This window comes from Lagenorhynchus albirostris, chromosome 14 (genome assembly GCF_949774975.1).
Source record: "Lagenorhynchus albirostris chromosome 14, mLagAlb1.1, whole genome shotgun sequence".
NCBI classification, from domain to species: domain Eukaryota; kingdom Metazoa; phylum Chordata; class Mammalia; order Artiodactyla; family Delphinidae; genus Lagenorhynchus; species Lagenorhynchus albirostris.
Window position 1 is genome coordinate 19,536,411 of NC_083108.1, and position 19,407 is coordinate 19,555,817.

The 19,407-nt window shown below is 36.1% G+C and overlaps 1 protein-coding gene across 1 annotated transcript; it reads right to left on the minus strand.

The window, feature by feature from the left end:
• Positions 1-969: 969 nt before the first annotated feature.
• DYNAP (dynactin associated protein) lies at positions 970-17,801 on the minus strand. Its single transcript, XM_060170319.1, has 3 exons — positions 17,724-17,801; positions 4,034-4,198; positions 970-1,488 (listed from the first exon to the last, which is right to left on the minus strand). Exons 1-3 carry the CDS (start codon positions 17,799-17,801, stop codon positions 970-972), a joined length of 762 nt encoding a protein of 253 aa, XP_060026302.1.
• Between the last annotated feature and the right edge of the window lie 1,606 nt (positions 17,802-19,407).

Consider the following 19,407-nt stretch of genomic DNA (forward strand, 5'->3'; position numbering starts at 1 on the left):
TATTACTCTCAGCATTGCTATTTTCTTTTTCTGAATTTTCTCTGGTATTTCAGCAGATAGCAGGCATAAGTAAATATTTATCGGAAGTATTTAATTGAATGCCTTTATAAGATTACTGCAAAAAGTAGTAGAAAACAAAATTATTAATTGAAAATAGTGATAACACATTTAAAATTTTACTTATATATCAAAATGATTTAAAGAGAAAATGAAATGAAAATAATGTTGGCACAATCTAAAAAGAAGATGTGGTAATATGTAAATCTATTTAAAACACCCTTACCATATAGAATGTATTTTCCTTATTACATATGGAATTAGTGTATTAGAGACTACAACTTTATAATAATAAAAGACTGTAATCACATTTGGTAACTTTCTATTTAATCGTAACAGCTTTCCAGCATAAATAAATGGATTGGATTTACTTTGTATGAAAATTGTATTATCAAAAACCTCACAAAGTAGAGACTATCCACATTAAATGGTCAGGTCTAATATATGGTAGTGTTACATCTAAATGTTGTTTTGCGGATGAATTCACTATCATTTTAGTGTTAGTTGAATTGGTCATTAAGTAATCTTGTTTTAGAAGTGGTTATTTTGGTCACTGTAGCTTTATGCTGGCAGTTACTGACATTGGATTCACCCATGGTACTAATAGTAGTTGTGCTAGTTGGTTCAGCTGAAGTGGTGGCAACTGTGGTAGTCATACTCTCAGTAGAAGTGGTGGAAGCAGTTGTGTCTGTTGTGGTTGTACCCTCAGTGGTAGTGCCGGCCGTTGTTGTGGTAGTTGGTTGAGGTGTGGTGGTGGCCACTGTGGTAGTTGTAGTCTCAGTAGAAGGGGGAGAATCAGTTGTGTCTGTTGTGGTTGTACCCTCAGTGGTAGTGCCGGCCGTTGTCGTGGTAGTTGGTTGAGGTGTGGTGGTGGCCACTGTGGTAGTTGTAGTCTAACCAGAAATGGAAGAATCAGTTGTCTGTTGTGGTTTCAGCCTTAGTGGTAGTGCCGGCCGTTGTTGTGGTAGTTGGTTGAGGTGTGGTGGTGGCCACTGTGGTAGTCGTGGTCTCAGTAGAAGTGGTGGAAGCAGTGGTGGCTGTTTTGGTCGTACCCTCAGTTGTATCTGTGATCGTTTTTTCAGTTGAAGTGGCGTCTGTTGCAATTGTGGTTTCTGTGGAATCAGTGGTTGGTATACTTGTAGGTTCCGTTGAAGTGTGCTCAGTGATGGTAGTCATGGTACTGGATGTTGTGGTAGAATCTGTTGTGCTAGTGGCAACTGTAGTTTTGGAACTAGCAGATGAGCTTGTTTCAGTCAATGAGATTGTCCCCTGGTTTTGAGTAAGTTGTATAAAAATGGGGGCATTATTATTTTTCCCATTATACACCAGAGACACTATGAGTACTCCAATTGCCACTGTTATCACAGAAGCTAAGAGACAAGCCAGGAATATTTTCCACAGAGACCAGCCACTAAACAAATTTCGTGTCACCTGAAAAGGATTTAAATATAATTACTGAAGTTGAAACCAAATGTTGCAAGAAAAATATCATTTATAATCTTTTTATATATAGATTACTTCAGTGGAAGAATGTATAAACATAAAAAATACCTTTATAGCCTGTAGTAATAAATATTGGCTCAAGTTTAATGTTTCATTTGGGAAAGGCTTGTTCTTTGTAATAGGAATAAAGGAATATCCACTGATCTGTCTGCTTTCTTTTCATATGTATTTAAAGCTAAAAGAAATACTAAATGTCATCTTAGAAACTGTTTATTCCTCCCACCATCAAATGAAGTATCTACACATGTGTGTCTGACTGCTGCATACAGTGATATGAGGGACCCAAAATATCACCTGATAAAATCTTCTCCCTTCATTGGCCTATCAACTATCAGATTTGTGTCTGCTTTATAGCCTTCCATTTTAAATGCATTAATAATGGCCTATCAAATATTCTAGCTAGGTGTTCATACAGGTTAGTAATGGCAGCATGAAAATCAGAGTTGAATACATTTGTTGAAATCCATCTTGTGCTGCCACCAGCTATTTTCACTGTGTAAGATGTTAACCTCTTTGATCTTATTTTTTCATCCATAAAAATCTATAAGATTAGAATAGGGATTAATGTCAGTAATATTACTTTGTAATATCTCTCTAATCTGTTATTGTAGAGGAAACATTGCATAGTATAAAACATGTAAGGCTTGAGACAAGAGAGTCTTGAATTTGAATTCCATACCATTAATATTCTGAGCAAGTTTCTTAACTTGCCTAATTCTCAACTTGCCTTGTATCAAAAGTGGGGATAATAATATCTACCTCCAAATGTTATTGAGAAAATTAGAATAAGAAACATCCTTCAAATTAGATTTTTGCAGAAGGCGGGGCTTTATAGTAATTAAGGGCATAGCCATTGGAATCGAACAGATTTAGGTTTAAATTTTAAATCCACCTTTTACTAGCTAGATGGTGGTATGTGGAAATTTGCCATGTCTTGCAAAGCCTCAATTCCCTTGCATGGATAATATCACCTATTTAATAAAGCTAAACAGTAAATAAGGAAACAGTATGAATAACGTTGTCCTAGCACTTTCTAAGTACTCAAAAAACATTTGATTTCACTAATTAGCTCATTCTTATCTATTTTCTTATGACTGAAAACAATCACTAAAGGAAACAAAGAGCACATATGTCATTGGAGCATGTAGGGTAACTCTTCAATTTTCCAAAATAGTGGACACTGTCTCAGACAATAAACCACAATTTGGGTGTTGAGAGTGACACCCACTAGGCAATCAGAAGCAGTTCAAGGGCATTGGGTACCAAGGCTAAGGGAATTTGTGGCACCAACTATGAGAGCCCAGTGACTAATGGCGTCTCCTGCCCCATGTCATCTAGGCCTTAGAAAGGAAATCAAAGGGGGAGGAGAGGAAGGACGATACTCACACCTCCGAGGAAAATTACCCTCATTTATTGTTTGAATTTTTAAAAAGAGGAGCAAGATTAATAAAAACTCATCTTAACCTAACCTGAGACCCGTGCTCAAGTGCTATTACTGCTACTATCTAGATGTGTGAATTCTTACAAACAATCTAAACCTCCTAGACCACGATGTTGTCCATCTGTGGCTAAGTAAAGGCATCTAAAATAACTTTCAGCTCTCTGATTGGTCTGGTTTGTTTGAGGTCATCAGAGATATATTCTCTAAATAATTCTATCAAAATCCTTCTTCCACAGTGTTTCTTGTCATTAAGAGTTTATCCTCTCTTCTCTTATCAAAGTCTTTCCAAACTGTCTCTATAGCAGGATTAATCAGAGGAGGGGTGTAGTCCAGGGCCAGAAGAATCGAACCAAACTGCCAGGCATCAGTAGCAATCAGTCAAAATCAAGTTTTCACCTGGAGTAGGGGGTGGAATGGAGGAAAGACTTGGAGATCAGGTCTCAAGGTGAAGAAAACAGAATGATGAGAAACAGCGTAAAGAACACCGGAAATCTGCTTCCGGGCACCAAACCAAGGCAAGGCTAAATATTGTCTAAGTCAAGGTTGAAAACACACGAGGTCAGAAACAGGAGGCTAACAGAAGGCCCACAGTTATGCTCAGAAGCAGGAAGGGAAGGAGAGTGAGCCAGATCACCCACAGACTAGGGCCCCAGGGCTTTAACACATGACTTCACCTTCCACTGAGCAAGGGTTACAATGTCATTCACTGTCAATGCATTTGCTGTCATCAGCTACTCGGTCCTCCAAAAACAGGAACCCAAAACTTTGCTTTTTTTTTTGATGCTTATATATTTTCCCTAAACTTTATAGGTGTTTTTTCTTTCCATCAAGATCATTAGCTCCTTAAATTAAGAGTCCCATAAATCTACCTCTTCTGCATTCCCTCAGTGATTTGACATGTTCAAAGGATGCTGTAGATTTTCAAAAGAACAATGTTAATTGATTGAATGTTTTTTCTCTAATATTAGATCAAAAACACTTCCATGCGGATTACATCATAACCCAGAGAAACAGTGTCACCCCAGACATTACCTGAAAATGTTGGGATTCTCTGTTTGGAAAATTTGGAAGTCCAAGGGTCCCTCTGTTGATGCAGATGTCATTTAAATTGGGACCAGCATCGCCAGTTACATCAATTGATGTTGCAAACTTACAGGCTGAACTCTGAGCTTCATCATTTCCAAGGTTCGGGAATGGCTGTGTACAGAAAAGAATGGGAGAAAAATAAGATGCTATTGTATTTTGTGTCTAAAGTAATACAATTCGGACAAATATAAATTAGATTATGTCATATTATGGCTTATTTGATCAAATAAGATCATTTGAAACCTGAGGAATAAATACATTTATTATATTTCTTCTCAAAATAAGAAAATCTAACTAGGTCAGCATAAATTACATTTGATTATTTTATATAATTATTCACATTAAAATTCAGACATTATCTTTTACCTTCATCATATTTAAAGGATTTGTTAAATATCATTATGTGGCAAGCTGATGTAGAGAGATATTTTTAAAAGTCCCATAATAGGATGTGGAGAAAAGGGAACACTCCTACTCTGTTGGTGGGAATGTAAATTGGTGCAGCCACTGTGGAAAATAGTATGGAGGATTCTCAAAAAACTAAAAATAGAATTATCATATGACCCAGCAATTCCACTCCTGGGAATATAATTGAAAAAAACAAAAACACTAATTCAAAGAGATATGTGCACCCCAATGTTCATAGCAGCATTATTTACAATTGCCAAAGTATGGAAGCAACCTAAGTGTTCATCAACAGATGAATGGATAAAGAAGATGTGATATATATCTACAGTGGAATCCTACTCAGCCATAAAAAAGAATGAATTCTTGCCATTTGCAGCAACATGGATGGAGTTGGAGTGCATTATGCTAAGTGAAATAAGTCAGACAGAGAAAGACAAATACTGTAAAATAAAAAATACAACAAACTAGTGAATAAAACAGAAAAGAAGCAGACTCACAAATACAGAGAACTATTGATTACCAGTGGGGAGAGGAAAGGGGGAGGAGGATGGGTGGGGAAAGGGTTATTATGAGAATATATAAAATCATATGTATGAAACTTCTGAAAATTGTAAAGAACTATAGAATTTAAAGAATCTTTTATTCAATAAAAAAAATTACATACTTCTGTGTAATTCTACATGGCCATAAATTTGTGTGCTTCAGCTAGTATGGAATAATAAATTTCTTTCCAGAAAAAAATTTTTTTAATAAAATAGAATTTAAAAGTCCCAAAATGAAAATTCTAGAGACTTCAAGGCTTATAAAGAACAACACTTTGTGGTCTTATTCATAATGAGAAAATCAAATCTAAAGAGGTGAAGTGAGAGTCTAGGTATAGTAAATTGCAATAGGACACTTCTCCCACTGCAATCAATCAATCAATCAATAAATAAAATTGAAAGGCTTTCAAAGAAGTGAAAATCAGATTACTTATAATTTAAAAGAAGAAAGAGCTTTTCCAAAGTGATCTAATAATCATAGGCCATTTTATTTTCTGGGAGCATTTGTTGATTCTGAGTATGAGTTGAGGTTCTGACTAACAAAAGAGTCAGCAAAACTTTTGCTGTTCATGTGAGTCTCGCATAAGAGACTGGAAAATAGGGGATCCCCAAACACAAGGCCTTTGTAATGTTCTAGAATAGCTCAGGAGGCTGGAAGTCAGGATGGAAAGGCAGAGTAAAGTCTTCGGCAGTATCATAGTGATTAGGAGATAAAATCCTGCTATCAGAAAGGGACTTAAACACAAGACTGGTTTCCTCCTAAGGACATTTGCCATACTTTGAGGCTGCCTGGCATAGGATGTTAAAGAGCTGACCTTGAAATCTCTGAAGGTCAATCTCTGAAGAATATACATACAAACATTATAAACAAAATAATAGTAAATTAAATCCAAAAATATATCAAAATGGTAAAAACTCATAACCAAGAGAGGTCTACCCAGCTACCTAAACTAACTTAGAATGAAAGTTAGTTTAACATTCAAAACAGCTAATATAATTCACCACAGTAACAGAAATAAAGGAGAAAAACACATGTGAATATATCAAAAAAAGGCAGAAAGACTTCTGGCAAAATTCAACAACCATCTGTGATAAAATTTCTGAGCAAACTAGTAATAGAAGAGATTTTCCATAATCTGATAAAGGATAGCTCCATAAAACCTAAGCTAGCATCATAATTAATGGTGAAATATTTCATGTTTCCCCCTGAATTTGGGAACAACACAAAATGTTCACTTTCACCACTTCCATTCAACATTATATTGGAGGTTGTAGCCAGTGCATTGTTAGAAAAACAAAAATAAAGTTATAAAATATGAAAAAACAAAGACATGATTGAGTTTACAGAAAATCCAAAAGAGGGTCCAAGATGGCAGAGAAGAAGGACGTGCTGTCACTCCCTCTTGAGAGAACACCAGAATCACAACTAACTGCTGAACAATCATCGACAGGAAGACACTGGAACTCACCAAAAAAGATACCCCACATCCAAAGACAAAGGAGAAGCAACAGTGAGATGGTAGGAGGGGTGCAATCATAATAAAATCAAATCCCATACTGCTGGGTGGGTGACTCACAAACTAGAGAACACTTATACCACAGAAGTCCACCCACTGGATTGAAGTTTTGAGCCCCACGTCAGGCTTCCAAACATGGGGGTCTGGTAACGGGAGTAGGAATTCCTAGAGAATCAGACTTTGAAGGCTAGTGGAATTTGATTGCAGGACTTCGACAGGACTGGGGGAAACAGAGACTCCACTCCTGGAGGGCACACACAAAGTAGTGTGAGCATCGGGACCCAGGGGAAGGAGCAGTGACCCCAGGGGAGACTGAACCAGACCTACCTGCTAGTGTTGGAGGATGTTCTGCAGAGGCAGTGGTGGCTCTGTCTCACCATGAGGACAAGAACACTGGCAGCAGAAGTTCTGGGAAGTATTCCTTGCCGTAAGCCCTCCCAGACTCCGCCATTAGCTCCACCAAAGAGCCCAGGTAGGCTCCCATGTTGGGTTGCCTCAGGCCAAACCACCAACAGGGAGGGGACACAGCCCCAGCCAACAGCAGTCAAGTGGATTAAAGTTTTACCGAACTCTGCCCACCAGAGCAACAGTCAGCTCTACCCACCACCAGTCCCTCCCATCAAAAAACTTGCACAAGTCTCTTAGATAAACTCATCCCCCAGAGGGCAGACAACAGAAGCAAGAAGAACTACAATCCTGCAGCCTGTGGAACAAAAAACACGTTCACAGAAAAATAGACAAGATGAAAAGACAGAGGGTTATGTACCAGATGAAGGAACAAGATAAAACCCCCAAAAAACAACTAAATGATGTGGAGACAGGCAACCTTCCAGAAAAAGAATTCAGAATAATGACAGTGGAGATGATCCAGGACCTCGGGAAAAGAATGGAGGCAAAGATCGAGAAGATGCAAGAAATGTTTAACAAAGATCTAGAAGAATTAAACAACAAACAAACAGAGTTGAACAATACAATAACTGAAATGAAAAATACACTAGAAGGAATCAATAGCAGAATAACTGAGGCAGAAGAACAGAAAAGTGACCTGGAAGACAGAATGGTGGAATTCACTGCTGTGGAACAGAATAAAGAAAAAAAAAAAGAAAAGAAATGAACAGCCTAAGAGACCTCTGGGACAACATTAAATGCAACAACGTTCACACTATAGGGGTCCCAGAAGGAGAAGAGAGAAAGGACCCAAGAAAATATTTGAAGAGATTATAGTCGAAAAATTCCCTAACATGGGAAAGGAAATAGCCACCCACGTCCAGGAAGCACAGAGAGTCCCATACAGCATAAACCAAAGGAGAAACACACTGAGACACATAGTAATCAAATTGGAAAAAATTAAAGACAAAGAAAAATTATTGAAAGCAGCAAGGGAAAAATGACAAATAATACACAAGGAAACTCTGATAAGGTTAACAGCTGATTTCTCAGCAAAACACTACAAGCCAGAAGGGAGTGGCATGATACACTTAAAGTGATGAAAGGGAAGAACCTACAACCAGGATTACTCTACCAAGCAAAGATCTCATTCAGATTCAATGGAGAAATCAAAAGCTTTACAGACAAGCAAAAGCTAAGAGAATTCAGCATCACCAAACCAGATCTACAACAAATGCGAAAGGAACTACTCTAAGTGGGAAATAAAAGAGAAGAAAAGGACCTACAAAAACAAACCCAAAACCATTAAGAAAATGGTCATAGGAAAATACATATCGATAATTACCTTAAACGTGAAGGGATTAAATGCTCCAACCAAAAGACATAGGCTTGCTGAATGGATGCAAAAACAAGACCCATATATATGCTGTCTACAAGAGACCCAATTCAGACCTAGGGACACATACAGACCGAAAGTGAGGGGATGGAAAAAAGATATTCCCTGCAAATGGAAATCAAAAGAAACTTGGAGTAGCAATACTCATATAAGATAAACTAGACTTTAAAATAAAGAATGTTACTAGAGACAAGGAAGGACACTACATAATGATCAAGGGATCAATCCAAGAAGAAGATATAATTATAAATATATATGCACCCAATATAGGAGCACCTCAATACATAAGGCAACTGCCAACAGCTATAAAAGAGGAAATTGACAGTAACACAATAATAGTGGGGGATTTAACACCTCACTTACACCAATGGACAGATCATACAAACAGAAAATTAATAAGGAACCACAAGCTTCAAATGACACAATACACCAGATAGATTTAATTGATATTCATAGGACATTCCATCCAAAAACAGCAGATTACACTTTCTTCTCAAGTGCACACGGAATATTCTACAGCATAGATCATATCTTGGGTCACAAATCAAGACTCAGGAAACTTAAGAAAATTGAAATTATATCAAGCATCTTTTCTGACCACAACGCTATGAGATTAGAAATCAATTACAGGAAAAAAAAACATAAAAAAAACAAACACATGGAGGCTAAACAAAACATTACTAAATAACCAAGAGATCACTGAAAAAATCAAAGAGAAAATCAAAAAATACCTAGTAACAAATGACAATGAAAACACAATGATCCAAAACCTATGGGATGCAGGAAAAGCAGTTCTAAGAGGGAAGTTTATAGCAATACAAGCCTATCTCAAGAAACATCTCAAGTAAACAATCTAACCTTACACCTAAAGGAACTAGAGAAAGAAGAATAAGCAAAACCCAGAGTTAGCAGAAGGAAAGAACTCATAAAGATCAGAGCAGAAATAAATGAAATAGAAACAAAGAAAACAATAGCAAAGATCAATAAAACTAAAAGATGGTTCTTTGAGAAGATAAACAAAATTGAGAAACCATTAGCCAGACTCATCAAGAAAAAGAGGGAGAGGACTCAAATAAATAAAATTAGAAATGAAAAAGGAGATGTTACAACAGACACCGCAGAAATACAAAGCATCCTAAGAGACTACTACAAGAAACTCTATGCCAATAAAATGGACAACCTGGAAAAAATAGACAAATTCTTACAAAGGTGTAACCTACCAAGACTGAACCAGGAAGAAATAGAAAATATGAACAGACCAATCACAAGTAATGAAATTGAAACTGTGATTAAAATCTTCCAACAAACAAAAGACCAGGAACAGATGGCTTCAAAGGTGAATTCTATCAAACACTTAGAGAAGAGCTAACACCCATCCTTCTCAAACTCTTCCAAAAAATTGCAGAGGGGGGAATACTCTCAAACTCATTCTATGAGGCCACCATCACCCTGATAACAAAACCAGACAAAGATACTACAAAAAAAGAAAATTACAGACCAGTATCACTGATGAATATAGATGCAAAAGTCCTCAACAAAGTACTAGCAAACAGAATCCAACAACACATTAAAAGGATCATACACAATGATCAAGTGAGACTTATCCCAGGGATGCAAGGATTCTTCAATGTACACAAATCAATCAATGTGATAACACCATATTAACACATTGAAGAAGAAAAACCATATGATCATCTCAATAGATGCAGAAAAAGCTTTTGACAAAGTTAAACACCGACTTATGACAAAAAGTCTCCAGAAAGTGGGCACAGAGGGAACCTACCTCAACATAATAAAGGCCATATATGACAAACCCATAGCAAACATCATTCTCAATGGTGAAAAATTGAAAGCATTTCCTCTAAGATCAGGAACAAGAAAAGGAAGTCCACTCTCACCACTATTATTCAACATAGTTTTGGAAGTCCTAGCCATGGCAATCAGAGAAAAAGAAAAAAAAGGAATAGAAATTGGAAAAGAAGAAGTAAAACTGGCACTGTTTGCAGATGACATGATACTATACATAGAGAATCCTAAAGATGCCACCAGAAAACTATTAGAGCTAATCAATGAATTTGGTAGAGTTGCAGGATACAAAATTAATGCACAGAAATCTCTTGCATTCCTATACACTAATGATGAAAAATATGAAAGAGAAATTAAGGAAATACTCCCATTTACCACTGCAACAAAAAGAATAAAATACCTAGGAATAAACCTACCTAGGGAGACCAAAGGTCTGTATGCAGAAAACTGTAAGACACTGATGAAAGAAATTAAAGATTATACCAACAGATGTAGAGATATACCATGTTCTTGGATTGGAAGAATCAATGTTGTGGAAATGACTATAATACCCAAAGCAATCTACAGATTCAATGCAATCCCCATCAAATTACCAATGGCAGTTTATATGGAACTAGAACAAAAAATTTTAAATTTGTATGGAGATAAAAAAGACCCCGAATAGCTAGAGCAGTCTTGAGGGAAAAAAACGGACCTGGAGGACTCAGACTCCCTCACTTCAGACTATACTACAAAGCTACAGTAATCAAGACAATATGGTACTGGCACAAAAACAGAAACATAGATCAATGGAAAAAGATAGAAAGCCGGAGATAAATGCACGCACCTATGGTCAACTAATCTATGACAAAGGAGGCAAGGACATATAATGGAGAAAAGACAGTCTCTTCAATAAGTGGTGCTGGGAAAACTGGACAGCTAAAAAGAATAAAATTAGAACACTACCTAACACCATACACAAAAATAAACTCAAACTGGATTAGAGACCTAACTGTAAGACTGGACACTATAAAACTCTTGGAGGAAAACATAGGAAGAACAGTCTTTGACATAAATCACAACAAGATCTTTTTTGACCCATATCCTAGAGTAATGGAAATAAAAACAAAAATAAACAAATGGGACCTAATGAAACTTAAAAGCTTTAGCACAGCAAAGGAAACCATAAACAAGACGAAAAGAAAACCCTCAAAATGGGAGAAAGTATTTGCAAACGAATCAGTGGAGAAAGGATTAATCTCCAAAATATATAAAGAGCTCATGCAGGTCAATATTAAAGAAACAAACAACCCAATCCAAAATGGGCAGAAGACTTAAATAGACATTTTCCAAAGAAAACATACAGATGGCCAGCTTTTACATGAAAAGCTGCTCAACATCACTAATTATTAGAGAAATGCAAATCAAAACTACAGTGAGGTATCACCTCACACCAGTTAGAATGGGCATCATCAGAAAATCCACAAACAACGAATGCTGGAGAGGGTGTGGAGAAAAGGGAACCCTCTTGCACTGTTGGTGGGAATGTAAACTGATACAGCCACTATGGAGAACAGTATGGAAGTTCCTTAAAAAACTAAAAATAGATTTACCATATGACCCACCAATCCCACTACTGGGCATATACCCAGAGAAAACCATAATTCAGTAAGACACATGCATCCCATTGTTCATTGCAGCACTATTTACAGTAGCCAGGTCATGGAAGCAACCTAAATGCCCATCGACAGACGAATGGATAAAGAAGATGTGGTACATATATACAATGGAATATTACTCAGCCATAAAAAGGAACGAAATTGGGTCATTTGTAGCGACGTGGATGGATCTAGAGACTGTCATACAGAGTGAAGTAAGTCAGAAAGAGAAAAACAAATATTGTATATTAAATCATATATGTGGAACCTAGAAAAATGGTACAGATGAACCGGTTTTCAGGGCAGAAATTGAGACACAGATGTAGAGAACAAACGTATGGACACCAAGGGGGGAAAGCGGTGGCGTGGTGGGGGCGGTGTGATGAATTGGGAGATTGGAATTGACATGTATACACTAATATGTATTAAATGAATAACTAATAAGAACCTGCTGTATAGAAAAATAAATAAATTAATATTCAAAAATTCAAAAAAATCCAAAAGAATCTATAGACAGAACGTTAGAATAAGTGAATTAATGAGATCACTGAATACAGATAAATATAAAAAAATTTAAAAAGTTGGAGCTATCAGTATGAATTCATGTTTAGCTTAATATAAATGCAGATGATTGCATATAGAAATATTTATAGATGCATGTGTATACACTGGTTAATATACACACATATTTCCTTGCTTTGTCAGCTGAGAGGACCTAGAAGCAACAACACACTAGCAGGAACAAGTACCCAGACATTGGTTTCTGATACCATTCTCTAGCGAAAGGAACCAAGGATCCTTGGAGAAATGGCTGATTATAGGGCTGGGTGTGGAAATATACAAGATGAGCCTGGAGCATCTTGTAGCACCAGAGATTAAGGAAGGCCTCCATGCTTCACCAAAAAAAAATAATAATAATAACAATGATAGAGGTATGTCAGTATGTCAAAGTGACACAGGAACCAGCTGAAAGAGCTCTCGATAGCCAAATCTATAACAATTGGAGCAAAAACTTAAAGTGGTATTGGATTATAACCCAAAGTATAAAATAAACATCTGGGAGTCAATACTGATATAAATGATTGAACAAATAAGTGAATGAGGAGGAAGAGGTAAATCTCCTATGCAGAAGAATCCCAAATGATTGACATAGATACTACACTCTCACGGAACATAACTCCCCACTCTTTAAGAGTGGGCTAAGCACAGCAACTTCCAAAGAATATAGTTTGGAAAGGGACGAGTGGAGAACAACTTTAAGAACCTTGTTAAGTATTACCTCATCCAGGTGATCAAAGTCAACATCAACAACAATAAATCATGTTAATAATAGGTACTGTTGGGCTTCCCTGGTGGCGCAGTGGTTGAGAGTCCGCCTGCCGATGCAGCGGACGCGGGTTCGTGCCCCGGTCCGGGAAGATCCCACATGCCGCGGAGCGGCTGGGCCCGTGAGCCATGGCCGCTGAGCCTGCGCGTCGGGAGCCTGTGCTCCGCAATGGCAGAGGCCACAGCAGTGAGAGGCCCGTGTACCGCAATAAATAAATAAATAAATAATAATAGGTACTGTTGATCTGATGTGATGAGAATGGCACTTTGCTTCCATGGTCTTCCCTAAAAGGAAAAGAAACAAACAAAACAAAACAAAAAAATACAGAGCCCCAGGCTAATGATAAAAAAAAAATCAGACAAATTCCTATTGAGGGAAATTCTACCAAATATCTGACTAATATTTGTCAAAACTATCAAGGTCATCAAAACCAAGGAAAGTCTGAGAAACTGTCACAGCCAATAGAAGCCTAAGGAGTCATGATGGCTAAACCTAATTTGGTAGCTGTGATGGGATCCTGGAACAGAAAAGGGGCAGTAAGTAAAAACTAAAAAGTCTGAATAAAGTATGGACTTTTTAAAACAATAATATATCAACCTTGGTTCATTAATTGTAACAAAGGTACCATATTAATGTAAGATGTTAATAATATGGGAAACTGTTGAAGTAAATAGATGAAGGAGATTAAGAGGTACAAAATTCCAGTTGCAAAATAAATGAGTCACAGGAATGAAATGTGCAGTCATTAACTGTATAATATCTTTGTATGGTAACATCATAACTACAGTTACCGTGGTGATCATTTTGAAACGTATAGCAATATCAAATCACTATGTTGTATAACAGAAAGTAATATAGTGCTGTAGGTCAATTAAATTTCAAAAACAAACAAACAAACTCATAGAAAAAGAGATCAGATTTGTGGTTATCAGAGGTGGGGTCCATGGAGGCAAGGGGTAATTGGATGAAGGCAATCAAAAGGAAGAAACTTCCAGTTATAAGATAAAGGAGTACTAGGGATGTAATGTGCAACATGATACATATAATTAACATTGCTGCATGTTATATATGAAAGTTAAGAAAGTAAATCCTGAGATCTTATCACAAAAAATTCTATTTAATTTTGTATCTATATGAGATTATGAATGTTCACTAAACTTATTGTGATAATCATTTAATAATGTATGTAAGTAAAATCATGCCATACAACTACATACAAAATTTATGCCATACAACTTAAATTTATACAGTGCTATATGTCAATTATATCCCAATAAAGCTGGAAGAAAAAATAGAGGAAATTAGGTTCTAGGTATATGGGAATTCTCTGTATTATGTTTGCAGTTTTCTATAAGACTACAACTATTTTTAAAAATAAAGGTTTTCAAAACAATAACAAAGTCACATTTTTCAGGTTCTACTGCCCAGGATTTCTAAGTCTAATAAGACCAGTAGCCATCTGTCCACAACCTACTAACTGAAATTCCTCATACCAGAATGGGTCTTGTAGCCTTAACATTATTAATGCCATCCTCATTTTTCAACAGAACTAGGCAGTCCATGAAAGACCTATGGAAGACAAGTCATTTAGTAATCTCTCAACACGCATTTTCTAGTTTCTATTTGATTTTTCTACTCTTACAGATCTTATGCTCCATTGGTGAAGCACAACAGGCTTGTTTGAATTCAATAAAATATGTGCAGATAAATATGATAAGGATTAGAAGCTGGAAAATGTTTGGGTACAAACATATTCACCATAGTCTTTATGGGGTGGGTAGCACAAAGGAGGAAGGGAAGGGTGTTGGGAAGATATAAACAAAAGATTTCACAAACTTGCAACAAGTAGTGATCTAATACACAGAATAATGAATATAGACAACATTCTTGTACTATAGTTATGTAATGTGATAAATATTGCTACAGCTAATCATATTACAATATATAATAACATCAAAGTAGCACATTGTATACCTTAAATTTACAATGTTATGTGTCAAATATATCCAATAAAAAACTAAAAAACAAAGCCTTCAACTATATCTGTAATGGTTTATTTCTTAAACTTGGTGTTTGGTACATACATGCCTATTACATTATTCTTGAAGTCTTTTAAATACATGTTGAATTTTTTAAAGTAAATGAATTAAAAGGATGGGTTCAAATAAGAAAGGTTTTGGTGGTTAGGTTTTTCTTGAAGTCAGTCTAAGACATTTCCTCAACAGCACCATCTATAACATTTTATAAACTTACTATGTTGAAATATATTAGCTCTATTTATTTGAATAAATGTTATTTTCTAACAATAGATTATTTCTTCAACTAAAAAAAAAAAAAGGAGAGACAGAGAAATAACTCCAGATACAGTTTTAAGAAAAAGATAGAGAGCAATCTGTGTTATATTCTTACGGGAGTGTAAATTGTTATGTATAAATTTGTTATAGCTCAAAAACATTATAGAATTATCTAATTTTTACTCATAGGACAGCAAGAGCATTATTTAAATGTACTCTCTCAATTACATTGATTAAATAACCAATCCTAAATGGTTATTAAAAATGCTATTGACATTGCTGGCTCAATCTCGAATTTCTATTAAAACAATCAAGCTACATATGTGTGCAGACGGTGGCCACTGAGCAACTATAACTAAGAAGAAAAGGGAGTATAATTATGATTAAATATAGTCAAGAAGGAATACACTCAGGCAAAAAAAAATTAGTCAAGTTCTGTTTTTCTAAAGGTGTAATATCACGCCAAAGAAGTAAAGAGAATAGCTATGCAGTGATACCAAATAAAAGAAGATATAATACACACAAGCACTTTAAGAATTTCCATCTGTTTTTAAATAGGTAGCTTTGAGAAAATCACACATTTATATTTTATAAAAGCTTTGTGTTTCTTTGTATTATTACTATCGTTATTCTTCAGCTATCCAGTTTGTTTATGGCTGATGAACTTGAATATTTTTCTGAACTTTCGTAATTAAATAAAAATTCACTGGCAAGACCAACTTACCAGAATTAAAAATATTTAAGGGAAGAAAGATGGTGAGTGATTGCACTGAGAGCAGAGTAGTCTCTAAAGTTAAAATTTTGAGAAGTTGGGGGGCTATGAATTATAGTTAATTAGCTCTTGGTAGAAGCCAATAATCTCCATTACATACACCCAATATGCATTAGCTATGTTCATAGAATAAAATTTTAAATTCTATGCTCATAACTTAAGAGATTACCATTTCATGTTTCCTAAGAGGGGAAAACAAACTCCTAAATTTCTCTTTTTTACGTAGACTTCAACTGCTACTATAATCCACGGGTGAAAATGGCCATCAATTAAAAAGAAATTTCTCTACGATTATATCCAAATATCCAGATGTAAAGTGAGATAGTCAGTGATGAAGATACATGCCCTTTATTTGAAAACTCTCATTATTGTCTAGGGAAATCTTCAAGATGAATAATTCCTTAGTAAAGGGACCTTTTTATCTGAGTATCTTGACACTGTGAAGACCTAATGACATAGCTGCAAGGCTAGAAGAACCATAAAGAACATCTTTAGGGGAAAGGAGTGCTGATCTAGAATCAAGAGAACAATTTCTCTGCCTTGTACCTTCCTTGTTAGTGCAGAGGACAAAAGTATTTTTCCTCACAGAATGTAATTGTCCATTCAAACTTACACTGATTTCATTCAACACATTTCCACATGTTTCCAGTATCAAGGGCTCTAGTCAGAGACAAAGTTACATAAAAGGCAATCCCAAAACACACAGTACTAAATTATTTCTTCTAAAAACATAAGCAATAGTCAAATAATATTGTATATAATTGAACTCTAATATTCCCTTGAATACAATTCTTTACTAAAAAAGGAACTCGTATGTGTTAAGCAGAGGCTAATCTAAAAGACTTGCTAGATAATTTGCTTCCTAGGTCTAGAATTCACTTACAAGATGATGTTCTGACTTTCAAAAAACGTATGAAATCTTTGAGTTCTGACAAATCTACACATTACACTAAAATCCAGGCAATTAACACAAAAATCTATATATCACATTTTAAAAACATAAATTGTTAATGCAATCAACCACAGATTTGTCATCTTATACTCTAATTATGGTAACTGTAGAGAATTATTTGAACAGCTTATTAAATTGTTACCCCCAAAATTGCTAATATCTTAGATTACTGAGTATTAAAATAAATTTATTAATAATGCATATACTGATATACAGAAAAAAATACAAGTTTTCTAATTAACAAGTAGTCATAGAATAGCTAAAAATTGTCTTTCATGTAGAATTCTGATTAAAAATTGCTTTTTGGGGGCCTCCCTGGTGGCGCAGTGGTTGAGAGTCCGCCTGCCGATGCAGGGGATGCAGGTTCGTGCCCCGGTCTGGGAGGATCCCACATGCCGCGGAGCAGCTGGGCGCCATGGCCGCTGAGCCTGCGCGCCCGGAGCCTGTGCTCCGCAACGGGAGAGGCCACAGCAGTGAGAGGCCCGCGTACCACACACACACAAAAAAATTGCTTTTTGGGAAGAACCATGTTGTAATAAAAAAAAAAATCAGAGTTGTATTATTATTGAAAACAAGACTCTGAACTATCAGAACATACCACGGTGGTGCCACCAATACTCATCGGCTGGTTTCCAGACTGTTCCATCACTACGTATTTCCCACATTTTCTGTCCATTCTTGAAGCACAAGCTTAACTCCAGAAATGTTCTTCAGCCTGTTCATTGCTCTTTATACCTGCAAACTTGAGAGATAATTGAGTTGATTAATATCCACTATGAGACATCACTGCTAGTGTGGATTAGACTAAATAATAATTATTCTTTATGTGGGATCCACCTTAGAGGAAGAAGTGGGTGTTAAGAAATTACATGAGGATATAAGAAAACCAATCCCACCTCTGTGATGACACCCTCAATACTATGCCACCAGGCAGCTTCCTGGTAGAATGAAACTGCAATTATACAATTCTTCCTTCTCTCTCCTATCACATCATTTCACAGAACTCTTCCTTCTGACTTCAGGAACAGCTCAAGATAGAATTCTGAAATACGTGAATGTTGCTGTTGCTTCTTTTCCAAATAGACAGGAACATCTTTCCGCTCTTACTGGCAACAACCTTTAGGCACACATGACCCTCTGCTCATCAAGTCTTGACCTTCTTGGGTTCCTCCTCACCTTTAAAACTTTTCCAATCTATTCTTTTTCTCTGCTTCTAGAAAATGTTAATCTAACTGGATTTATACTTCTGGAAAAAAATAATACAACTTGGCTTACATGTCTCCAAGCCCCAGACTGACACAGACAGTTAATCTGATAAACAAATCTCTGTGAATATATTCACCAAGATCCCCTTCTCTTCGTTTTTTGTGAGATCTATTTGGCATAGTTACCCAGAAGATTACTTCTGATTTTGCTTACAGTTTAGTAACAAGACACTTGGGCAGGTGGGGCTTTTCTAACTTCTGAAAATTATACTCAAAAGCAAAGGACTTTTTTCTTATTTGTAGATATATCTTTGGAGGGATCTAAAAGACAATTGACAAGAGTTAAGAAATCATTTTTTTTAAGGAATCATTTTTAACCTCAAATAAAAAGTTATCAATCAGCTCCCAACACACGTACCCAAGGAATCCCAAATAAAACTGGTATAGAAAATTATTTATGAAGAATGGTGCTTAAATAACTGAAAGTTTTTAAATATCTCTTCAATTTGTAATTAGTCCATAGTTAATTTATTACAAATGAAGCAACAAAGACAAAATACTTACACTTTTTGTTGAAAATGTCTCATGTAGCACTTTTTAACTGGCCAGATATCTATCAGGTTTCAAAGATAAGAATTACCTGATAATAGAGCTGCAAGAGGGCTGGGAAATCTTGGAATTAACTCAGCCTTGTCATTTTAAGATTGAGGGAATTTGTGTCCAAAGAGGGGAAGCGATAAAATCAGCTGGGTGGTAGAACCCAGTTTCCTTTCAGTCTAATACCATCTCTATAATTAGCTTATTAACAGTGACTTTGTAGAAAGATGGACAGCCTAGTAGGAAGTCAAGCAAATGTCTTTTGAAAACAAAGTGAAACAAAGATATCAAAGACCTGGATTTGGAAAAGATCCTAGATATGATGCCTGAAGCCATCTGAGACTTACTGAACTTTCAGGGGCAAAGTCTGGGAGCCTGACTTTTTGGCCAAATGTCAAGTAATCTTTATTCAAACATGTTTGAGAAATAGTTTGCTAACCAATGATCCCAAGCATGCACATGGAGTGTCTTCATATCTTT

What these genes read in the sequence shown, in the direction of transcription:
- DYNAP (XM_060170319.1), bottom strand. Translation starts at nt 17,801, where the DNA reads ATGGACAGAAAATGTGGGAAATACGTAGTGATGGAACAGTCTGGAAAC. An exon ending in GTATTGGTGGCACCACCGTG is followed by an intron (nt 4,199 to 17,723) that starts GTATGTTCTGAT and finishes TTCTGTACACAG; the next exon opens with CCATTCCCGAACCTTGGAAA. An exon ending in GAGAATCCCAACATTTTCAG is followed by an intron (nt 1,489 to 4,033) that starts GTAATGTCTGGG and finishes AATCCTTTTCAG; the next exon opens with GTGACACGAAATTTGTTTAG.